Consider the following 21673-nt stretch of genomic DNA (forward strand, 5'->3'; position numbering starts at 1 on the left):
GCTGTGGATCAGAAGTGCACTGTGAGAGGGAGACAGGTTGAGATTGCCAGAGTTCACGTGGGGCAGAAAGTTTCCTATGCTGAGGCAGTGAAAAGAGTAGAGGATAGCCCAATGGTGAGTGAGTCGACTGGGAGGCCACCAGTGAGTAGACCTGAAGAGAGAGTCGGAGAAGATTAGTTTTTTAGAAAGGTTGGATTTATTGCGTAATAGCCATGGTGATCAACTGCACTGATGGAGTGGAAATCACAAAAGATAGATGGTAGTTGCAGCAGCAAATATTTGTGTGTGAGATTTTAGTGCAGAAGATCGACAGGAAGTTTTGAGAGAAGGGTTCCATCCGACCAGGCTGACAGCCTGAAATGCTGTAGGATCGTTTAGTGCCAAAGTAATGGGATGGGCTGATGGTTTTTGTGGATAGTGTATAGCAGGGTTTGATGGTGCAATTTAAGTTTTACCCCATTTCCCTTTTTTGATCAAAATGTGTAATATGCATTCCGACCTGCTAAGGGCAGCAATTCGCAACACAGCGTCTAGTCTGCCGGAAAGCCACAGGAAGAAGAAGTTGTATGCGGGTTATTGTGAGTGGTCTGTAGCTGTCTAGCTGAATGACTGGATAAATGGACAATAATGATGGGTGAGTTCATTAACTTCCAATAAAAATGGTCTCGATTCATAAACAGTTTTTAGTTGCAGATGCATTATACGGTGAGCGGATATAGATTTAGAGAAGGCAACTACAAAAGACTGAACTGCTTGTTAGCATAGCTAGATAGCCTGCCTCCCCAGCTCAGTAACGTTAGCTTGCTAGCGAGGTAACTTTCGAATTGGCAAGATTGTTTGAATAAACTCAACTTGTCCGATAAATGAAGATCCACTGTGATTACGCGCACAAAATCACTTACTTTAAAAAGTGCATTCCCCCAGGAATGTAATTTAAAGCTACTACAGTACAATATTTCTGACTGCTAAACGTGTCTTCTCTGCGCACCGCTGCGTGCCTACCTTTTGCCGATGTGACGTTTGGTAGTTGTAGTTTAAATTGTTCACTAAGTGGCTCTTTCCCCTATGTTAGTATGATATACAAATGGTGTAAAAGGTTTTTGATTACAATAGCTTTCATTCCAAATAACGAGTTTCAAAGGTTTATTTTGATCTTCTAAGATGAGTTAAATACGTTCATTTATAAGACTACAACTACCACGAGCACGGTCGATGTCCCTGAACAGTGGTCCCTCATTTCAAAACAATGCGACGATCACATGAAATTGAAAACACCAATGCGTGACCTTTGTTACAATATAAACTACCTAGGGTGATATTTTAAAAACATTGTACAGGTGAGTTTTAGTCCCAACGTGTTTAATCGGCCCTGAAATTACAACAATGTTCAGAATACCGTGTAGTTGGCTTGCTAGCTAGTTAGCTAACACTAGCTTGATCAGTCAATGTAATTTTAGCTAACTCTATAAAATCTCTCTCGCTTTCTTTGCCTCATCTTCACTCCGTCCTTTCTGTCACTGCCTCCTCCCCTTCTACGCTCCTCCCGTTGTTTTCTTACTCTCCCTCCCTGTATGTCTCAACCCCGGTCTCTCCATCGTTCTCTGCCTGACCCCCGTTCCATCTCTCTCATTCCTGTCTCCCCCCAGGATGGAGGTGGAGGGCTGGGACTCTGGTCTGGAGGAGGAGCTGGGTGTGTCTCTGGAGGAGCTGAGTAAGTGGATTGAGGAGGAGGTGGAGAGGAGCGAGGCAGTCCGCCAGAGGAAGGCCCAGCTGGCTGAGCTCAAAGAATGGGTGGAGCAGAAAGAGAAGGAAGAGGAGGTGGTGGACAAACTCTTCAACAATGCCAACCAGTGAGTGTGTGTGTGGGGGGATGATGTTTTGTTTCTTTCTTTCTCAGGTCCATAGTAGATTGGAAGACTTTGGGGTGTGTGTCTCTGTGTCAGGTCTACAGAAGAATGTGAGGCCCGGCTTACTGTAAAATAGGACTGGTGTGTGTGTTACCGTCTGTGTGATTCTCTCCATTGTGTGTGTGTGTGTTGCAGGTCCATAGTGGAGTGTGAGGCGCTGGTGAAGTCCACCTACAGTAAAATGGGTCTGGTCTACAAGGAGAGTTCTTCAGAGGACGAGGGTGGAGTGGGAGGGGTTCAGTCCTCTGATGTCATAGAAATTGACGATGATGATGACGATGATGATGTCATCGCTGTGGGCTTACGTACGTACTGCCACTTACTCCCAGTGAGCTAAACAATATGTTTACCAAAGGAAACCTGTCCAGGGGTGCAGCTCCAGGATAAGACACAGGAGTGAATGTCTAACCTGGTTTCTTTTCTCTCTTCTCTGACCTCTTTCCTCTCAGTGGTTCCACCCAAGAAACCTGGGATGCCTGTCCAGGATGCAATGGTGAGAACAAATAATTAGTCACACACACACACACTCGTGTTAATTGAATGTGTATTAATTGACCCTGTTATCTGCAGATTTCCAGTGTTCCTCCTAGCCGGTGTTCAAGGATGTCTCGCTCTCTCTCTCACGCTCTCCCTCTCTCTCGCTCTCTCTCTCTCTCTTCCCCATACATACATACATACATACATACATACATACATACATACATACATACAGTGGGGCAAAAAAGTATTTAGTCAGCCACCAATTGTGAAAGTTCTCACACTTAAAAAGATGAGAGGCCTGTAATTTTCATCATAGGTACACGTCAACTATGACAGACAAAATGAGATAAAAAAATTCCAGAAAATCACATTGTAGGATTTTTAATGAATTTATTTGCATATTATGGTGGAAAATAAGTATTTGGTCACCTACAAACAAGCAGGATTTCTGGCTCTCACAGACCTGTAACTTCTTTAAGAGGGTCCTCTGTCCTCCACTCGTTACCTGTATTAATGGCACCTGTTTGAACTTATCAGTACAGTCACACTCCAAACTCCACTATGGCCAAGACCAAAGAGCTGTCAAAGGACACCAGAAACAAAATTGTAGACCTGCACCAGGCTGGGAAGACTGAATCTGCAATAGGTAAGCAGTTTGGTTTGAAGAAATCAACTGTGGGAGCAATTATTAGGAAATGGAAGACATACAAAACCACTGATAATCTCCCTCGATCTGGGGCTCCACGCAAGATCTCACCCCGTGGGGTCAAAATGATCACAAGAACGGTGAACAAAAATCCCAGAACCACACGGGGGGACCTAGTGAATGACCTGCAGAGAGCTGGGACCAAAGTAACAAAGCCTACCATCAGTAACACACTACGCTGCCAGGGACTCAAATCCTGCAGTGCCAGACGTGTCCCCCTGCTTAAGCCAGTACATGTCCAGGCCTGTCTGAAGTTTGCTAGAGAGCATTTGGATGATCCAGAAGAAGATTGGAAGAATGTCATATGGTCAGATGAAACCAAAATATACATTTTTGGTAAAAACTCAACTCGTCGTGTTTGGAGGACAAAGAATTCTGAGTTGCATCCAAAGAACACCATACCTACTGTGAAGCATGGGGGTGGAAACATCATGCTTTGGGGCTGTTTTTCTGCAAAGGGACCAGGACGACTGATCCGTGTAAAGGAAAGAATGAATGGGGCCATGTATCGTGAGATTTTGAGTGAAAACCTCCTTCCATCAGCAAGGGCATTGAAGATGAAACGTGGTGGGTCTTTCAGCATGACAATGATCCCAAACACACCGCCCGGGCAACGAAGGAGTGGCTTCGTAAGAAGCATTTCAAGGTCCTGGAGTGACCTAGCCAGTCTCCAGATCTCAACCCCATAGAAAATCTTTGGAGGGAGTTGAAAGTCCGGGTTGCCCAGCAACAGCCCCAAAACATCACTGCTCTACCTCTAGATCTGCATGGAGGAATGGGCCAAAATACCAGCAACAGTGTGTGAATTTTGTGAAGACTTACAGAAAACGTTTGACCTCTGTCATTGCCAACAAAGGGTATATAAACAAAGTATTGAGATAAACTTTTGTTATTGACCAAATACTTATTTTCCACCATAATTTGCAAATAAATTCATTAAAAATCATACAATGTGATTTTCTGGGTGTTTTTTTCCTCATTTTGTCTGTCATAGTTGAAGTGTACCTATGATGAAAATTACAGGCCTCTCATCTTTTTAAGTGTGAGAACTTTCACAATTGGTGGCTGACTAAATACTTTTTTGCCCCACTGTATGTATGTATGTATGGGGAAGAGAGAGAGAGAGAGAGAGCGAGAAATTACAGGCCTCTCTCATCTTTTTAAGTGGGAGAACTTGTACAATTCGTTGCTGACTAAATACTTTTTTGCCCCACTGTACGTACATACATACATACATACATACATACATACATACATACAAACAAATACTGGCGGTAGTTAAAATTCAGAAAGAAGTTTGAACAATATCCATATGTATGTGTTAATTGTTTGTGTGTCCTGTAGTTTAAGGAGGCGTCGGCAGCTCTCCAGCGTTCCTCCCAGCAGGTGTTGAAGCTGGCCCAGACAGTCAACAAGAACTCTTCTTCCGGGCCTGCTATACAACAGACAGGTAATGGCACCAATGTGCAATTCTATGTCTGTGATTGTGGTATACCTCCGGGTCGCTAGGTGGCGTTCTCTCTCCAGTGTTGTCCATGATGGCAGTGTCTTTGTGTGTACATACTGCACAAACGTGCACATGCATTCTTTATTTTGTGTAGGTGGCCCAGTGCCCATGCCAGCAGTGTTTGTGTCCCAGGCCACGCCCAGGAACACACCCACCCAGCCTAACCCCTCCCTGAAGGATGATGAAATCAGACTGGAGATGAGTCTTCTGGGAAAGAAACGCACCAAGACCTGGCACAGTGGAATGCTCATCGCCATCAACCCTGTCGGTGAGACATGCATACACACACCTCTCCACACACACCTATGCACATGGGGAAGTTTGACATTGAATGTGTGTTTGTAGGTAATGGTTACAGTAAGTACAAGGTGAAGTTTGAGAACAAGGGGAAGAGTCTACTCTCTGGGAACCACATAGCGTTTCACTACCACCCCACCCTGGAGAGGCTATACGTGGGAGCCAGGGTGGTCGCCAAGTACAAGGACGGCAACCAGGTCTGGCTCTACGCTGGCATCGTGGCAGAGATGCCCAACAACAAGAACCGCATGAGGTGAGAAGCTGTGTGTGTGTGAGCATGTTTCAAATATCCTCTGTGTGTTTGGTGAAGGGTTGTGAAGCTGTTTCAAATATCCTCTGTGTTTCTGGTGAAGGGTTGTGAAGCTGTTTCAAATATCCTCTGTGTGTTTGGTGAAGGGTTGTGAAGCTGTTTCAAATATCCTCTGTGTGTCTGGTGAAGGGTTGTGAAGCTGTTTCAAATATCCTCTGTGTGTTTCAGGTTCCTGATCTTCTTTGACGACGGTTATGCCTCCTACGTGACCCTGCCTGAGCTCTATCCTGTCTGCAGACCAAGTAAGAACCCTCCTTTCTGTCTTCATGTCTTCTCTTTCCTTTCAATATGCTCTCTTTTCTCCTATCAATCTGGTTTTGGGATGTGACCTCAGCTTACCCTCTTCACATCTTCTCTCACCATCTCTCCCCTCCCCCTCTCCCCCCTCCCCCATTGTCTTCTCTCACCATCTCTCCTCTTCCTCTCCCCATCATATTTTCTCCCCCAGTGAAGCGTACATGGGAGGACATAGAGGATGCATCGTGTAAAGACTTCATAGAGGAATATATAACATCATACCCCAACAGGCCCATGGTGCTGCTGAAGGCAGGCCAGGTCATCAAGACAGAGTGGGAGGGGACGTGGTGGAGGAGCAGAGTGGAGGAGGTGGACGGCAGCCTCGTCAAGATCCTCTTCCTGGTATGATGACATCATCACTGGGATTTGATTACCAGCCAACTTTATTTATAGTCTGATTTAACATGACGGTCGCAGCATGTTATAAACAGGGATAGTTTAGTTTCTGGTTTTGAATCACATTTTTATACTACTTCTGCAGACACTCAACAAAATATGAAAATAAGATAGATAAGATAAAGCAATTAAATGACTGAAAAGTGATCTCCGTGGTAATCCGTTTGTATGGTTATTTGTTCTCCTTCAGGATGACAAGCGTAGTGAGTGGATCTACCGCGGTTCAACCAGGCTGGAGCCCATGTTCAACCTGAAGACCAACTGTGCCAACACCCAGGAGAAGAAGATGGCTGGCCAGCAGAGGACACGCCCCAGCATGGGTAACACTCACTCTATTCAATCAATCATTTAATATATGAACAATCAAACCAATCACTTAACCAATCAATCCATCTTTAATAACCCAGCAGGATCACATATTATACTGTACATGACAGAACCTTGACCTGTCCTTCATTGGATAACTCTAGTCTCTACTTCATTGGGATGTCGTTAACCATTTGCTCTCTCTCTGTAGGAGCATTAAGGACCAAGGGCCCCGTGGTCCAGTATCACAGTGGGGGGAACACCATAACCCCCAGTGGGACCCCCACTAAATCCCCCCATCCCCTCTCCCCACCCTCCTCTATCCCTCCTACACCCTCCCAGCCCAATCAGCTTGCACGAACAGAGTGAGTATCACACACACACAGTGTAAATCTTGTGACATTCCTTGAAAATGGACATCCTCTCTCCCCTCTCGCTGCTACATTTACCCCTTTTCTCCCTGATCCCCCCCTTCTTCCCTCCTGTTCCCCTCGGTCTCCACACCCTCAACAGTCCTAAGTATCAGATGGCTAAGAAGAGTACTTCTCCATACATTCCCACGCCAGGAGGCTCTCGCACTGGATTGGCCAGTAATAGCCACGCCCCTAAAGCCATGCAGCCCCAACCTCCAACTGGTTCTCCTGGAAACTCATCCAGGTGAGGGAGGGGACAGGAAATGTATGAACCTAAAAAAAAAATCCTAAAATCTGCATTAATTAGTTCCCTTCTCCTTCTGCTATTGAACATAATCTCTTACTAAAGAGCCACACTCACAAATATGCAGTTTTATAGGAATCTATTTGTAACTCTACTTCACTCTCGCACCCCCCTCCAGAATGTATGTCCTTCAGACTGGCAACATCCAGACTCTCACGTCCCTACAGCCTATCCAACACCAGCAGCAGTCTCTGCCCCCTCCTCCCCAAGCCCCTCCCACCGCCCCCGCACCTGCAGTGACCCCATACACTTTCAGTAACGACCGGATTCCCCACGAGCCCTCATACCGCGCCCCCACAGACCGCATCTTCTACCTGCCTCACACCTGCCAGCCTGCTTGTCTCAACCGTATCCGGCCCTCCAGACCAGATATGCACCGGGGCAGGAACCCCCTGCTCACCCCTCTACTGTACGAGTTCAGACGCATGACGGGCCGAAGGAGAGTCAACCGCAAGGTAAAGACAGAACAAGAGCTTGGAGAAGTATTATCTTTGGATTGGATTATAATAGGGGGACAGATTTAGGTATTAACTATCTTTCATCCCCCCCGTCAGATGTCGTTCCATGTGATCTACAAGTCTCCTTGTGGGCTGTGTCTGCGCAGCATGGCAGAGATCCAGCGCTACCTGTTTCAGACGCGCTGTGACTTCATCTTCCTGGAGATGTTCTGCTTGGACCCCTATGTCCTGGTCGACCGGCGCTTCCAGCCCCAGAAGCCTTACTACTACATTCGAGACATCACCAACGGCCGCGAGGACATTCCCCTGTCCTGCGTCAACGAGATCGACATCACACCACCCCCCGACGTGGCCTACAGTGAGCAGAGGGATTTCTCAATCAGTATATAGGCCTTGAGTTACTATAGAGGCCTCAATCAAACGATTACCCATCAGAGCGCTAGGTCTTCCTGTATAGTACGGGCCAATGGTGGTGCACTAGCTACACAACACGTAAGGAAAGGGGGATACCTAGTCAGCTGTACAACTGAATCCATTCAACTGAAATGTGTCTTCTGCATTTAACCCCTCTGAATCAGAGAGGTGCAGGGGGGCTGCCATAATTGGACATTCTTCGGCGCCCAGGGAACAGTGGGTTAACTGCCTTGCTCAGGGGTAGAACGGCAGATGTTTACCTTGTCAGCTCAGGAATTCGATCTAGCAACCTTTCAGTTACTGACCCAACGCTCTAACCACTAGGCTACCTGGAATAGGGAGTCAATTGAGATGAAGGGTGAAGAATTCCTGAAGACGTCAGTGACTGATGTCTATGTGTTCCCAGGTAAGGAGCGTATCCCTGAAGACGGAGTGTTCATCAACACCAGTCCTGAGTTCCTGGTGGGCTGTGACTGTACCGACGGCTGCAGGGACAAGTCAGTACTATGCCTCTTGACCTTCTGACCTTCCTGTGACCCCCTCATCTGGGCTCTGTCTTAGATTTCACATGCCCAATTGTTAAATCAGGGAATAACTCATTTAGTCAATTGAAATTGTTGAAATGGAGATTGTGTGTGTTGTGCAGGTCCAAGTGTTCATGTCACCAGCTGACCCTGCAGGCCACAGCCTGTACCCCTGGAGCACAGATCAACCACACGGCTGGATACACACAAAAGAGACTGGAGGAGTGTTTGCCCACCGGGTGAGAGACGCACACAAACAACACACACAGCCACAAACACAGACATCCCTCTTACTAATCTCTCCCCCTCTCCGTCCTTCCCCCTCTCAGGATTTATGAGTGTAATAAGCGTTGTAAGTGCTGCAGTCAGATGTGTACTAACCGTCTGGTGCAGCACGGTCTGCAGGTGAGGCTGCAGCTCTTTAAGACCCAGAACAAAGGCTGGGGCATCCGCTGTCTGGACGACGTGGCCAAGGGGTCCTTCGTCTGTATCTACGCAGGTACGTCGCTGGGTGGTGTGGTGGAGGAGGGGACAGAGCGGTGTTATAGCAGGCGTTACACATGGATAACAGTATTCACATTGCATTACATGTAGGAAGTGGACTGCACAATAAGACCTGTCATTAACATTCATAACAGCACATGGCTCCTTGTCAGTGTATATAATTGTTTAAATGCCTACATGTGAATGCAGAATGAATACTAACGTAGAAGTTCTTGCCCTATTTCCTTTACTTCCCTTCTTATCGTCTCTCTCTCTCTCCTCTCCTCACATCTCAATTCAATTCAGGGCTTTATTGGCATGGGAAACATGTTTACATTGCCAAAGCAAGTGGAATAGATAATAAACAAAAGTGAAATAAACAATCAACAATTAGCAGTAAACTTAAGTTTCAGAGGATTAGAGCCATTTGAAAAATCATATTATGGCTATCTACATTGTTAGAACTTTATAATATAAATATGGCTTGTATTTACAATGATGTTTGTTTTTCACTGGTTTCTCTTTTCTTGTGGCAACAGGTCACATCTTTCTGCTGTGGTGTCTCACTGGTATTTCACCTAATAAATACAGGAGTTTATCCACATTTGATTTGCTTTCAAATACTTTGTGGGTCTGTGTAATCTGAAGGAAATATGTGTCTCTCATATGGTCATACATTTGGCAGGAGGTTAGGAAGTGCAGCTCAGTGTGCACATAGCCTGTCTTCTCTTGAGAGCCATGTCTGCCTACGGCGGTCTTTCTCAATAGCAAGGCTATGCTCACTGAGTTTGTACATAGTCAAAGCTTTCCTTAATTTTGGGTCAGTCACAGTGGTCAGGTATTCTGCCACTGTGTACTCTCTGTTTAGGGCCAAATAGCATTCTAGTTTGCTCTGTGTTTTTTTGTTAATTCTTTCCAATGTGTCAAGTAATTATCTTTTTGTTTTCTCATGATTTGGTTGGGTCTAATTGTGCTGCTGTCCTGTGGCTCTGTGGGGTGTGTTTGTGTTTCTGAACAGAGCCCCAGGACCAGCTTGCTTAGGGGACTCTTCTCCAGGTTCATCTCTCTGTAGGTGATGGCTTTGTTATGGACGGTTTGGGAATCACTTCCTTTTAGGTGGTTGTAGAATTTAACGGCTCTTTTCTGGATTTTGATCATTAGTGGGTATCGGCCTAATTCTGCTCTGCATGCATTATTTGGATGAGTCTCAATTTGGTGTTTGTCCTATTTTCTGAATTCTTGGTTTGTGAGCGTACCCCAGACCTCACAACCATAAAGGGCAATGGGTTCTATAACTGATTCAAGTATTTTTAGACGGATCCTAATTAGTATGTCGAATTTTATGTTCCTTTTGATGGCATAGAATGCCCTTCTTGCCTTGTCTCTCAGATCGTTCACAGCTTTGTGGAAGTTACCTGTGGTGCTGATATTTAGGCAGGGGTATGTATTGTTTTTTGTGCTCTAGAGCTACGGTGTCTAGGTGGAATTTGTCTTTGTGTTCTTGGCATCTGGACTTTTTTTGGAACAACATTTTTGTATTACTGAGATTTACTGTCAGGGCCCAGGTCAGATTCTGGTAGGGTAAGGCCAGGTGCTGCAGACTGCCCTCGCCAATTTGTTTATTTATATATATATATATATATATATATATGTATGTGTGTTGAAGAGGGTGGGGCTCAAGCTGCATCCCTGTCTCACCCCACAGCCCTGTGGAAAGAAATGTGTGTATTTTTTGTCAATATTAACTGTACACTTGTTTGTGTACATGGATTTTATAATGTTGTATGTTTTTTTCCCCTCAACCCTGCATGCCATCAATTTGTATAGCAGACCCTCATGCCAAATTGAGTCAAAAGCTTTTTTGAAATCAACAAAGCATGAGTTTTGATTAGGGTGTGCAGGGTGAATACGTGGTCTGTCGCACAGTAATTTGGTAAAAGGCCTATTTGACATTTGCTCAGTACATTGTTTTCATTGAAGAATTGTACGAGTCTGCTGTCAATGATATTGCTTAGGATTTTCACATGGTTGCTGTTGATGATGCGTATCCCACAATAGCTATTGGGGTCAAGTTGTCTCCACTTTTGTGGATTGGGGTAATGAGTCCTTGGTTCCAAATATTGGAGTTCTGGTAGTCTTTAATAGCTGATTCTAAGATTTGTGATTGATCATGTATATGTTTTTTGCTGTTTGTACCTTTTTGTTATAGGGCCAAAAAGATTAGAGAAGTGGTTTGTCCATAGATCTCCATTTGGGATAGATTATGCTTTGTTTTTGTGTTCCAATTGTCCCAGAAGTGGTTAGATTCTATGGATTCTTCAATTACATTGATCTGATTTCTGACGTGCTGTTCCTTTTTCTGTATTGTTTTAGGGATTCACCATAGTGAAGGCGTAGACTCAGGTTTTCTAGGTCTCTATATTTGTGGTTGGATAGGTTTCTCAATTTCTTAGGTTTTTGCGTCAAACCATTTGTCATTGCTTTGAACTTTCTTTGGTTGTCTGCTTGAGATGTTTAGATTTCATAGGGAAGCTGAAAGGTTGAATATACTGTTTCGGCTTTCTACTGTTACAGTTAAATGTTTTGTCCAGGAAGTTGTCTAAAAGGGATTTAATTTGTTGTTGTTTGGTAGGTTTCTACACTACCCTTTTCTATAGCATTTTGTAATATTGTGTAGTTCTTTTGGCTTTGATGCCTCATGATTGAGTATTGCTCTGTTCAAGTAGACTGTGATTTTGCTGTGGTCTGATAGGGGTGTCAGTGGGCTGACTGTGAACGCTCTGAGAGACTCTGGGTTGAGGTCAGTGATAAAGTAGTCTACAGTACTACTGCCAAGGGATGAGCTATAGGTGTAGCTACCATAGGAGTCCCCTCGAAGCCTACCATTGACTATATACATACCCAGCGTGCGACAGAGCTGCAGGAGTTGTGACCCATTTTTGTTGGTTGTTTTGTCTAGGGGGGCATATTTGGGAGGGAATACTGTCACTTCCAGGTAGGTGTTTGTCCCCCTGTGTGCTGAGAGTGTCTGGTTCTTGTCCAGTTCTGGCATTTAGGTCACCACAGACTAGTACATGTCCCTGGGCCTGGAATGGTTGATCTCCCCCTCCAGGATGGAGAAGCTCTTATCGTTAAAGTATGAGGATTCTATTGGGGGGAGTTTAGGTAGCACACATGAGGACATTTATCTCTGTTGGGATAGTTTCCTTATTCATTTCTGGCCAGGTGTAAATTGTTCCTCTTGACTAATTTAATAGAGTCCGTTGGCTCAGCGCTACACCAAGTTAGCATTCCCCTGAGTGTCTTTCCTGTTCCACACCTGGTAGTTCAGTGGATGGGACTACCAGCTCTCTGTAACCTAGAGGGCAACCAGCGGGTTTGTCTCCTCTATACCATTGAAGATTCCAATGTCTGTATTTCCACTTTATTTGTAGTCTGGGTTCCTGTTCTTTAGACCAAAGGCAGATGACCTCAGACATGGTATATTCCAGGATGAGATGGTAAAACCTTTGTGTTCCATAGTGTCTAGTGTTGTTTTCATGTGGTTTGTCCCTCCCTCCCTCCCTCTCTCCCTCTCTCCCTCCCTCCCTCCCTCCCTCCCTCCCTCCCTCCCTCCCTCTCTCCCTCTCTCCCTCTCTCCCTCTCTCCTTCTCTCCCTCCCTTTGTCCCTCTCTCCCTCCCTCTCATCTCTCCCTCTCTCCCTCCCTCCCTCTCATCTCTCCCTCTCTCCTTCTCCCCCTCTCATCTCTCCCTCTCTCCTTCTCCCCCTCTCTCCCTCCCTTCGTCCCTCTCTCCCTCCCTCTCTCCCTCTCTCCCTCCCTTTGTCCCTCTCTCCCTCCCTTCCTCCCTCTCTTCTCTCTCTCCCTCCCTCCCTCTCTTCTCTCTCCCCCTCCCTCTCTTCTCTCTCCCTCCCTCCCTCATCTCTCCTTCTCTCCTTCTCTCCCTCTCTCCCTCCCTTCGTCCCTCTCTCCCTCCCTCTCCCTCTCTCCCTCCCTTTGTCCCTCTCTCCCTCCCTCCTCTCTCTCTCTCCCTCCCTCCTCTCTCTCCCTCCCTCTCTTCTCTCTCCCTCCGTCTCTTCTCCCTCCCTACCTCCCTCCCTCCCTCTCTCCCTCTCTCCCTCCCTCTCTCCCTCCCTTTGTCCCTCTCTCTCTCCCTCCCTCTTTTCTCTCTCCCTCTCTTCTCTCTCTCCCTCCCTCTCATCTCTCCTTCTCTCCCTCTCTCCTTCTCTCCTTCTCTCCCTCTCTCCTTCTCTCCTTCTCTCCCTCCCTCCCTTCGTCCCTCTCTCCCTCCCTCCCTCCCTCCCTCCCTCCCTCCCTCCCTCCTCTCCCTCTCTCCCTCCCTCCCTCCCTCCCTCCCTCCCTCCCTCCCTCTCTCCCTCTCTCCCTCTCTCCCTCTCTCCCTCTCTCCCTCTCTCCTTCTCTCCCTCCCCTTGTCCCTCTCTCCCTCCCTCTCATCTCTCCCTCTCTCCCTCCCTCCCTCTCATCTCTCCCTCTCTCCTTCTCCCCCTCTCTCCCTCCCTCTCTCCCTCTCTCCCTCTCTCCCTCTCTCCCTCCCTGTCTCCCTCTCTCCCTCTCTCCCTCCCTCTCTCCCTCTCTCCCTCCCTTTGTCCCTCTCTCCCTCCCTTCCTCCCTCTCTTCTCTCTCTCCCTCCCTCCCTCTCTTCTCTCTCCCCCTCCCTCTCTTCTCTCTCCCTCCCTCTCTTCTCTCTCTCTCCCTCCCTCCCTCATCTCTCCTTCTCTCCTTCTCTCCCTCTCTCCCTCCCTTCGTCCCTCTCTCCCTCCCTCTCCCTCTCTCCCTCCCTTTGTCCCTCTCTCCCTCCCTCCTCTCTCTCTCTCCCTCCCTCCTCTCTCTCCCTCCCTCTCTTCTCTCTCCCTCCGTCTCTTCTCCCTCCCTACCTCCCTCCCTCCCTCTCTCCCTCCCTCTCTCCCTCCCTTTGTCCCTCTCTCTCTCCCTCCCTCTTTTCTCTCTCCCTCTCTTCTCTCTCTCCCTCCCTCTCATCTCTCCTTCTCTCCCTCTCTCCTTCTCTCCCTCTCTCCTTCTCTCCTTCTCTCCCTCCCTCCCTTCGTCCCTCTCTCCCTCCCTCTCTTCTCTCTCTCCCTCTCTCCCTCTCTCCCTCTCTCCCTCCCTTTGTCCCTCTCTCCCTCCCTCCCTCCCTCCTCTCTCTCTCTCCCTCCCTCCCTCTCTTCTCTCTCTCTCTCCCTCCCTCCCTCTCTTCTCTCTCTCCCTCCCTCCCTCTCATCTCTCCTTCCCTCCCTCTCTCCTTCTCTCCCTCTCTCCCTCCCTTCGTCCCTCTCTCCCTCCCTCTCTTCTCTCTCTCCCTCTCTCCCTCCCTTTGTCCCTCCCTCCCTCCTCTCTCTCCCTCCCGCCCACTCTTCTCTCTCCCTCCCTCTCTTCTCTCTCCCTCCCTCTCTTCTCTCTCTTCTCTCTCCCTCCCTCTCTTCTCTCTCCCTCCCTCTCTTCTCTCTCTCCTTCTCTCCCTCCCTCCCTCTCATCTCTCTTTCTCTCCTTCTGTCCCTCTCTCCTTCTCTCCTTCTGTCCCTCTCTCCCTCTTTCCCTCTCTCCCTCTCTCTCTCCCTCCCTCCCTCCCTCCCTCTCTTCTCTCTCTCTCTCCCTCTCTCCCTCCCTCCCTCCCTCCCTCTCTTCTCTTCTCTCTCTCCCTCCCTCTCTTCTCTTCTCTCTCTCCCTCCCTCTCTTCTCTCTCTCCCTCCCTCTCTTCTCTCTCTCCCTCCCTCTCTTCTCTCTCTCCCTCCCTCCCTCCCTCTCGTCTCTCTCTCCCTCTCTCCCAGGTAAGATTCTGACAGATGACTTTGCGGACAAGGAGGGTCTGGAGATGGGTGATGAGTACTTTGCTAACCTGGACCACATAGAGAGTGTGGAGAACTTCAAGGAAGGGTATGAGAGTGAGGCCCACTGTTCAGACAGTGATGGGAGCGGGGTGGACATGTCCAGGCTGAAGAACCCCCCCTCGTCCTCCCTGGCTATGCAGAACAAGACCCTTCCCAAACCCCCCCAGAGAACCAATGCCGCCAACCCCGCTGGCAAAGGTGAGGGGTCACAGTTTAGTCTGGCTTTTACTTTTGACCAGAGCCAAAGTAGTGCACTATATAGGGATTATGATGCCATTTAGGACTCGCATAGAGTCTGAAATGACACCTTTTGTAGTTTTACGACTTCCTTCTCTCCGTCAGCACGGGGTGCTGGTGGCGACTCCTCTAAGGATGGGGATAGTGATGAAGAGTCGAACAACGACAAAAGTTCAGACGACACGTTTGTGAAGGACCCCTACTACAGCTCCAGCTCTGTGTGGAGGAGCTACACCACCCGTCGCCAGGCCAAGGGCGTCATGGAAGGTGTGTGCGCACTTAACTGAACCCCCAGTTGTCACGCTGGGCCTGCAGTAGGAAGTTATGTTAAAGGCCCACTGCAGTCAAAAATGTGATATATATATTTCCACACCGAGGTTGGTGTAAGAGCTATTTGAAAAGACCTCCTGAAATGTCAGCCTGTTGTGGTGGGATGGAGTTTTGTCCTGCCTGATGACATCACCAGGCAGTTAATGAGTTAATAAGGAAGAGTTCCAAACATCTCTGCCAATAACAGCTAGTTATCTGTTTCCTCCTCCCCACTTGCCAGGATCAACTGGGGATCCTTAATAAATACACAAATACCCTCAGACAGTCCTAGCAAGATTCATGCTTGAGAAATTGCCATTTTCTATAAACTTTCATTACATTTTTTACTATTTTAATTGAAAACAATCACAGTAAGATACTTAATTGTTACCCAGATATATTTGATATTGAGAAAAACAGCTGAACCATTTTACATGTAGCAGCGTGATGTAAAATGATATTTATTTGATCTGTCCCCCCCCCCATCCAGGGAGCCAGGACAGTAAGGATGGGATGAGTGTGTCAGTGGGGGGGAAGGAGGACAGGAAGCCGCCCCCCATGCCAGAGGAGAGTGGGAAGAGTAAAGTAGCGTCCTGGCTCACCAACCAACCCTCTACCTCCCAGGCCACCGTTAAGATGGAGGGACTGAAGATAGAGAAGAAGGTAGGGGAGGGGGGGGTGAGTAGCCCATATCCATCTCAGCTATTTTGTGTAGATCCTATTACATATATTATGAGAAATCGATCAGCCTCGATCTCTTGCTTTCATCTCCTGCTGTTCTGATTGGGCACCCTCTCATGTAATGATTGATTCCTTCTCATGTTTATTCATGAGTGATTTGTGTTCCGGTGCTCTGGTTGGATACTGATACACCTTCTCCTGTGTTCTCTGTTCTAGGAGCCCGGAGACCAGAAAAGGTACGTAATGAATGATTGTGAAATGTAATTTCAACCTATTTAACTCTGGCTTGGCCCTTTTAGGCCTGTGGTGCACAATATCAAATATACCTGGTAGAATGTGCCATATGAATAACATTCGATAACGTTGAGCGACTCTAAGTGTGTGTTTTTGCGCCCTCCGCAGTCAACAATCAGTGAAGACGGAGGGAGGGAAGAGACAGGATGTGATGACGCTGTCGGACAGTGATGACGTCCAGACCATCAGCTCTGGATCTGATGACAACAAGGAGAGAGAGAAACACACACAGGGTGAAGATGGGGGAGGTAGGGAGAGGAGAGGATGGGGGAGGTAGGGAGAGGAGAGGATGGGGGAGGTAGGGAGAGGAGAGGATGGGGGAGGTAGGGAGAGAAGAGGAAGGCAGAAGGGAAATGCACACGGGGAGAAGATGGGGGAGGTAGGGAGAGGAGAGGATGGGGGAGGTAGGGAGAGGAGAGGATGGGGGAGGAGAGGATGGGGGAGGTAGGGGGAGAAGAGGAAAGCAGAAGGGAAATGCACACGGGGAGAAGATGGGGGAGGTAGGGAGAGGAGAGGATGGGGGAGGTAGGGGGAGAAGAGGAAGGCAGAAGGGAAATGCACACAGGGTGAAGATGGGGGAGGTAGGGAGAGGAGAGGATGGGGGAGGTAGGGAGAGGAGAGGATGGGGGAGGTAGGGAGAGGAGAGGATGGGGGAGGAAGGGAGAGGAGAGGATGGGGGAGGTAGGAAGAGGAGAGGATGGGGGAGGTAGGGAGAGGAGAGGATGGGGGAGGTAGGGATGGGGGAGGAAGGGAGAGGAGAGGATGGGGGAGGTAGGGGGAGAAGAGGAAGGCAGAAGGGAAATGCACACAGGGTGAAGATGGTGGAGGTAGGGAGAGGAGAGGAAGGGGGAGGTAGGGAGAGGAGAGGAAGGGGGAGGAGAGGAAGGCAGAAGGGAAATGCACACGGGGAGAGGGGAAGGCGGAGGAAAACGTGCACCGGTTTAGGAGGAAATTGGAGGGGGGAGGAAGAATGGAAGAAGGGGGAGAGAATGAGTGGGCAGGGGGGAAGAAGAATGGGTGGAGGGGGAAACACAGGTGAGGAGAGGGGGAAGTTGGGGCTGTGGGTTCATAGATCTGTGTTTTATCAGGTATTGCCAAACCTGTTCATGTGGTGCTTCTCCCTGAATTGACCTTTCTCTTCTCCCCTTCATCCTCCTCTCCTCCCTCTCCTTGCCTCCTGTCTCAGGTGCGGTGAAGAGGCAGGTGGCTGTGAAGTCCACACGAGGCATTGCTCTGAAGAACTCCCATGGCCTGATGGTGAAGACTGGAGGGGCTGGGATGGGGCCAGGGGGAGGCCCGGGGGGCCACGGAGGGGCACAGGGCAAGGGTGGGGACGGGGGAGACAGTGGACCTAAAAACACACGGCAGTTCTTCGATGGCGAGGAGTCCTGCTACATCATCGACGCCAAGCTGGAGGGCAACCTGGGGCGCTACCTCAACGTGAGTGTGATACATTAGCCGGTAATAGCTGGCTTTTGTCTGATTTTAAAATAAATGCATAAAAAAGCTGATGAATAAAATTTCCGCTGGCCAATAGAAAAAATCCCAGTGCAAAGTTTTTGCCTATTCATTGATGTAAATACAGTTGACTGGTCATGCTTATCGGTCTATAGGTACATTTGTATCATTTAGTGGAATGTAATTGGCTCGTGTGTACAGTATATTGGTTATGCATCTTATTTATCACACGCGTACAGCATACAGATAGTCTTTTAGTGGAACATCTGTCAGACAGCAGAAGAGCTGCTGCTGCAGCGTCTTGTGCTGCTTTCAAGACACCTGGGAACTTGTAAAAATACAAGGTCAAATCATGACGTCCGTGAACTTCAGGTTGGAAAGTCGGAGCTCTAGAAAGAAACCCGAGTTGGAATTCCGTGTTGGTTGACCATTCAAAACCATTTTTCTGAGTTGGAGCTAGTTTTTTCTCCAGGTCCCATTTATCTTGAACTCACTGAAGTCAGAGATTTCCGAGTTCCTATGCTTCATCAGCGCGCAACATTCCAGTTTGCAATGGAGACTATATGCATTTTGACAAAGGGAATTAAGCTCTCTCTCCTCTCTTCCCTCTCATCTCTCCCCCTTACAGCATAGCTGCAGTGCTAACCTGTTTGTCCAGAATGTGTTTGTAGACACACACGATCTGCGTTTCCCCTGGGTAGCCTTCTTCGCCAGCAAGTGAGTGTTCTGTATTAGACATGGTTACATAGACTTGGTAGAAGCCTGTTACTCTGATAAAGAAACATGTATTATTTGAAATGTGGTTTTGTGCTGAGCACTTGTGAATGTTGCCTGTTGACCACTGAGTCATCCACTAACGTGTGTGTGTGTGTGTGTGTGTGCGCAGGCGTATCCGGGCGGGGACAGAGTTGACATGGGACTATAACTATGAGGTTGGCAGTGTGGAGGGAAAGGAGCTACTGTGCTGCTGTGGCTCAACAGAGTGCAGAGGAAGACTGCTATAAGAGACCACCCTCTATACCTCCATCTCATCCCTCTATTTCTTCATCTTATCTCGGAGTGCAGAGGAAGACTGCTATAAGAGACCACCCTCTATACCTCCATCTCATCCCTCTATTTCTTCATCTTATCTCGGAGTGCAGAGGGAGTTCTGCTGGAAGAGACCTCTAACTCCGTCTCCTCTGAGTGTAGAAGAAGCCTGCTGTAAGGACATACTATGCTAGATGGGACACCTGCACCCACGAGTCTCTGTCCATGTTTATCTTTTGTTTTTCCCCCTCTATCTTTTTTTCTGAATTGTTTGGATGCCTATTGCTGATGTATTGTAATTCTTTACTGTTTTGTCTGTATGCCCAGTTGTATTTGACTGTCTGTGAATTCAGACACAAACTGTGCTCTTCTCACAACTGAATAAAATCCTGTTTTCTACACATTCCACATAGTTTTATGCAGAAGGATTTCAGTGTACCTCAGGCCTAGATATAATTTGTGCTCATTACAGCTGTAGTAGTGTTTCCCTCAAGAAAGCAGGAAACCACTTTCATAGACACTAGAGTCAGTCTCTCAAAGCCACCAGACAGACACTGGAGCAGCCTGTTAGTGATGTTGGACTCAGTGTCTGTAGATGAGCCCCTGTGGACATGGGTCTTCATACATGTACACTGAGCAAAAATATAAACGCAACAATTTCAAAGATTCTACTGAGTTGAAGTTCATATAAGATTCAGTCAATTTAAATAAATTCATTAGGCCATAATGAATGATTTCACATCACTGGGATTACAGATATGCATTGTTTGGTCACAGATACCTAAAAAACAAAAGGGAGGGGTATGGATCAGAAAACCAGTCGGTATCTGGGGGACCACCATTTGCCTCATGCAGCGCGACACATCTCCTTTGCATAGAGTTGGTCAGGCTGTTGATTGGAATGTTGTCCCACTCCTCTTCAATGGCTGTGCGAAGTTGCTCGATATTAGTTGAATTGAAACACGCTGTCGATCCAGAGCATCCCAAACATGCTCAATGGGTGACATCTCTGGTGAGTATGCAGGCCATGGAAGAACTGGGCCATTGTCAGATGCCAGGAATTGTGCACAAATCCTTCCAATATGAGACTGCATTATCATGCTGAAACATGAGGTGATGGCAGCAGATGAATGGCAAGACAATGGGCCTCAGGATCTCATCACGGTATTGCTGTGGATTCAAATTGCAATCGATAAAATAGCAATTGTGTTTGTTGTCCATAGCTTATGCCTGTCCATACCGTCGCTCCACCATGTGTCTCTCTGTTCACAACGTTGACATAAGCAAATGGCTCGCCCACATGATGCCATACAGTTGAAATCGGGATTTATCCGTGAAGAGCACACCTCCGGCATGCCAGTGGACATCGAAGAAGAGTATTTTCACACTGTAGACAGTTACGACGCGGAACTGCAGTCAAGTCAAGACCCTGGTAGGGACAACGAGCATGCAGATGAGCTTCCCTGAGATGGTTTCTGACAGTTAGTACGGAAATTCTTCGTTTGTGCAAACCCACAGTTTCATCAGCTGTCCAGGTGGCTCATTTCAGACCATCCAGCAGGTGAAGAAGTGGGTGGGGACATCGTCCCCACAGTGACTGTACGTACATACCCCAACCAGAAGTTATGGATTACAGGCAACATTCGCACTGAGCTAATGGGTAGAGCTGCCGCTTTAAAGGTGCGGGACTCTAACCCGGAAGCTTACAAGAAATCCCGCTATGCCCTGCGACGAACCATCAAACAGGCAAAGCGTCAATGCAGGGCTAAGATTGAATCATACTACACCGGCTCCGACGTCCGTCGGATGAGGCAGGGCTTGCAAACTATTACAGACTACAAAGGGAAGCACAGCCGCGAGCTGCCCAGTGACACGAGTCTACCAGATAAGCTAAATCACTTCTATGCTCGTTTCGAGGCAAGCAACACTGAGGCATGCATGAGAGCATCAGCTGTTCCGGTCGACTGTGTGATCACGCTCTCCGTAGCCGACGTGAGTAAGACCTTTAAACAGGTCAACACACACAAGGCTGCGGGGCCAGATGGATTACCAGGATGTGTGCTCCAGGCATGTGCTGACCAACTGGCAGGAGTCTTCACTGACATTTTCAACATGTCCCTGATTGAGTCTGTAATACCAACATGTTTCAAGCAGACCACCATAGTCCCTGTGCCCAAGAACACAAAGGCAACCTGCCTAAATGACTACAGACCCGTAGCACTCACGTCCGTAGCTATGAAGTGCTTTGAAAGGCTGGAAATGGCTCACAACACCATTATCCCAGAAACCCTAGTTTGCATACCGCCCAAACAGATCCACAGATGATGCAATCTCTATTGCATTCCTCACTGCCCTTTCTCACCTGGACAAAAGGAACACCTTAATGAGAATGCTATTCATTGACTACAGCTCAGCATTCAACACCATAGTACCCTCAAAGCTCATCACTAAGCTAAGGAACCTGGGACTAAACACCTCCCTCTGCAACTGGATCCTGGACTTCCTGACGGGCCGCCCCCAGGTGGTGAGGGTAGGTAGCAACACATCTGTCACACTGATCCTCAACACTGGAGCTCCCCAGGGGTGCGTGCTCAGTCCACTCCTGTACTTCCTGTTCAACCACGACTGCACGGCCATGCATGACTCCAACACCATCATTAAGTTTGCAGACGACACAACAGTGGTAGGCCTGGTGACCAACAATGACGAGACAGCCTATAGGGAGGAGGTCAGAGACCTGGCCAGGTGGTGCCAGAATAACATCCTATCCCTCAACGTAACCAAGACTAAGGAGATGATTGTGGACTACAGGAAAAGGAGCACCGATCACGCCCCCATTCTCATCGACGGGGCTGTAGTGGAGCAGGTTGAGAGCTTCAAGTTCCTTGGTGTTCACATCACCAATAAACTAGAATGGTCCAAACACACCAAGACAGTTGTGAAGAGGGCACGGCAAAGCCTATTCCCCCTCAGGAAACTAAAAAGATTTGGCATGGGTCCTGAGATCCTCAAAAGGTT

General features: G+C 48.0%; 1 protein-coding gene across 5 annotated transcripts; it reads left to right on the forward strand.

Moving 5' to 3' along the window:
* Positions 1-532: 532 nt before the first annotated feature.
* Positions 533-19058, forward strand: LOC110536431 (histone-lysine N-methyltransferase SETDB1-B). 5 transcript variants are annotated; one of them, XM_090216523.1, is made up of 25 exons: positions 533-634; positions 1647-1850; positions 2043-2212; positions 2357-2400; positions 4438-4543; positions 4695-4868; positions 4946-5150; positions 5376-5449; positions 5656-5846; positions 6091-6220; positions 6418-6571; positions 6720-6863; positions 7042-7378; positions 7478-7739; positions 8202-8292; positions 8442-8558; positions 8649-8818; positions 14588-14845; positions 14990-15151; positions 15684-15871; positions 16091-16110; positions 16277-16416; positions 17355-17608; positions 18255-18343; positions 18513-19058. In XM_090216523.1, the coding sequence occupies exons 1-25, from the start codon at positions 618-620 to the stop codon at positions 18628-18630; spliced, it is 3819 nt and encodes a 1272-aa protein (XP_090072649.1). In that variant the 5' UTR covers positions 533-617; the 3' UTR covers positions 18631-19058. The 5 variants fall into 5 exon arrangements, with proteins under 5 accessions (XP_090072649.1, XP_090072657.1, XP_036795964.1 ...); XM_090216531.1 differs by having other exon boundaries at positions 16277-16401; XM_036940069.2 differs by having other exon boundaries at positions 15684-15856.
* Positions 19059-21673: the final 2615 nt, after the last annotated feature.

This window comes from Oncorhynchus mykiss, chromosome 2 (assembly GCF_057628025.1).
Source record: "Oncorhynchus mykiss isolate SJ-2025 chromosome 2, ASM5762802v1, whole genome shotgun sequence".
NCBI lineage: Eukaryota > Metazoa > Chordata > Actinopteri > Salmoniformes > Salmonidae > Oncorhynchus > Oncorhynchus mykiss.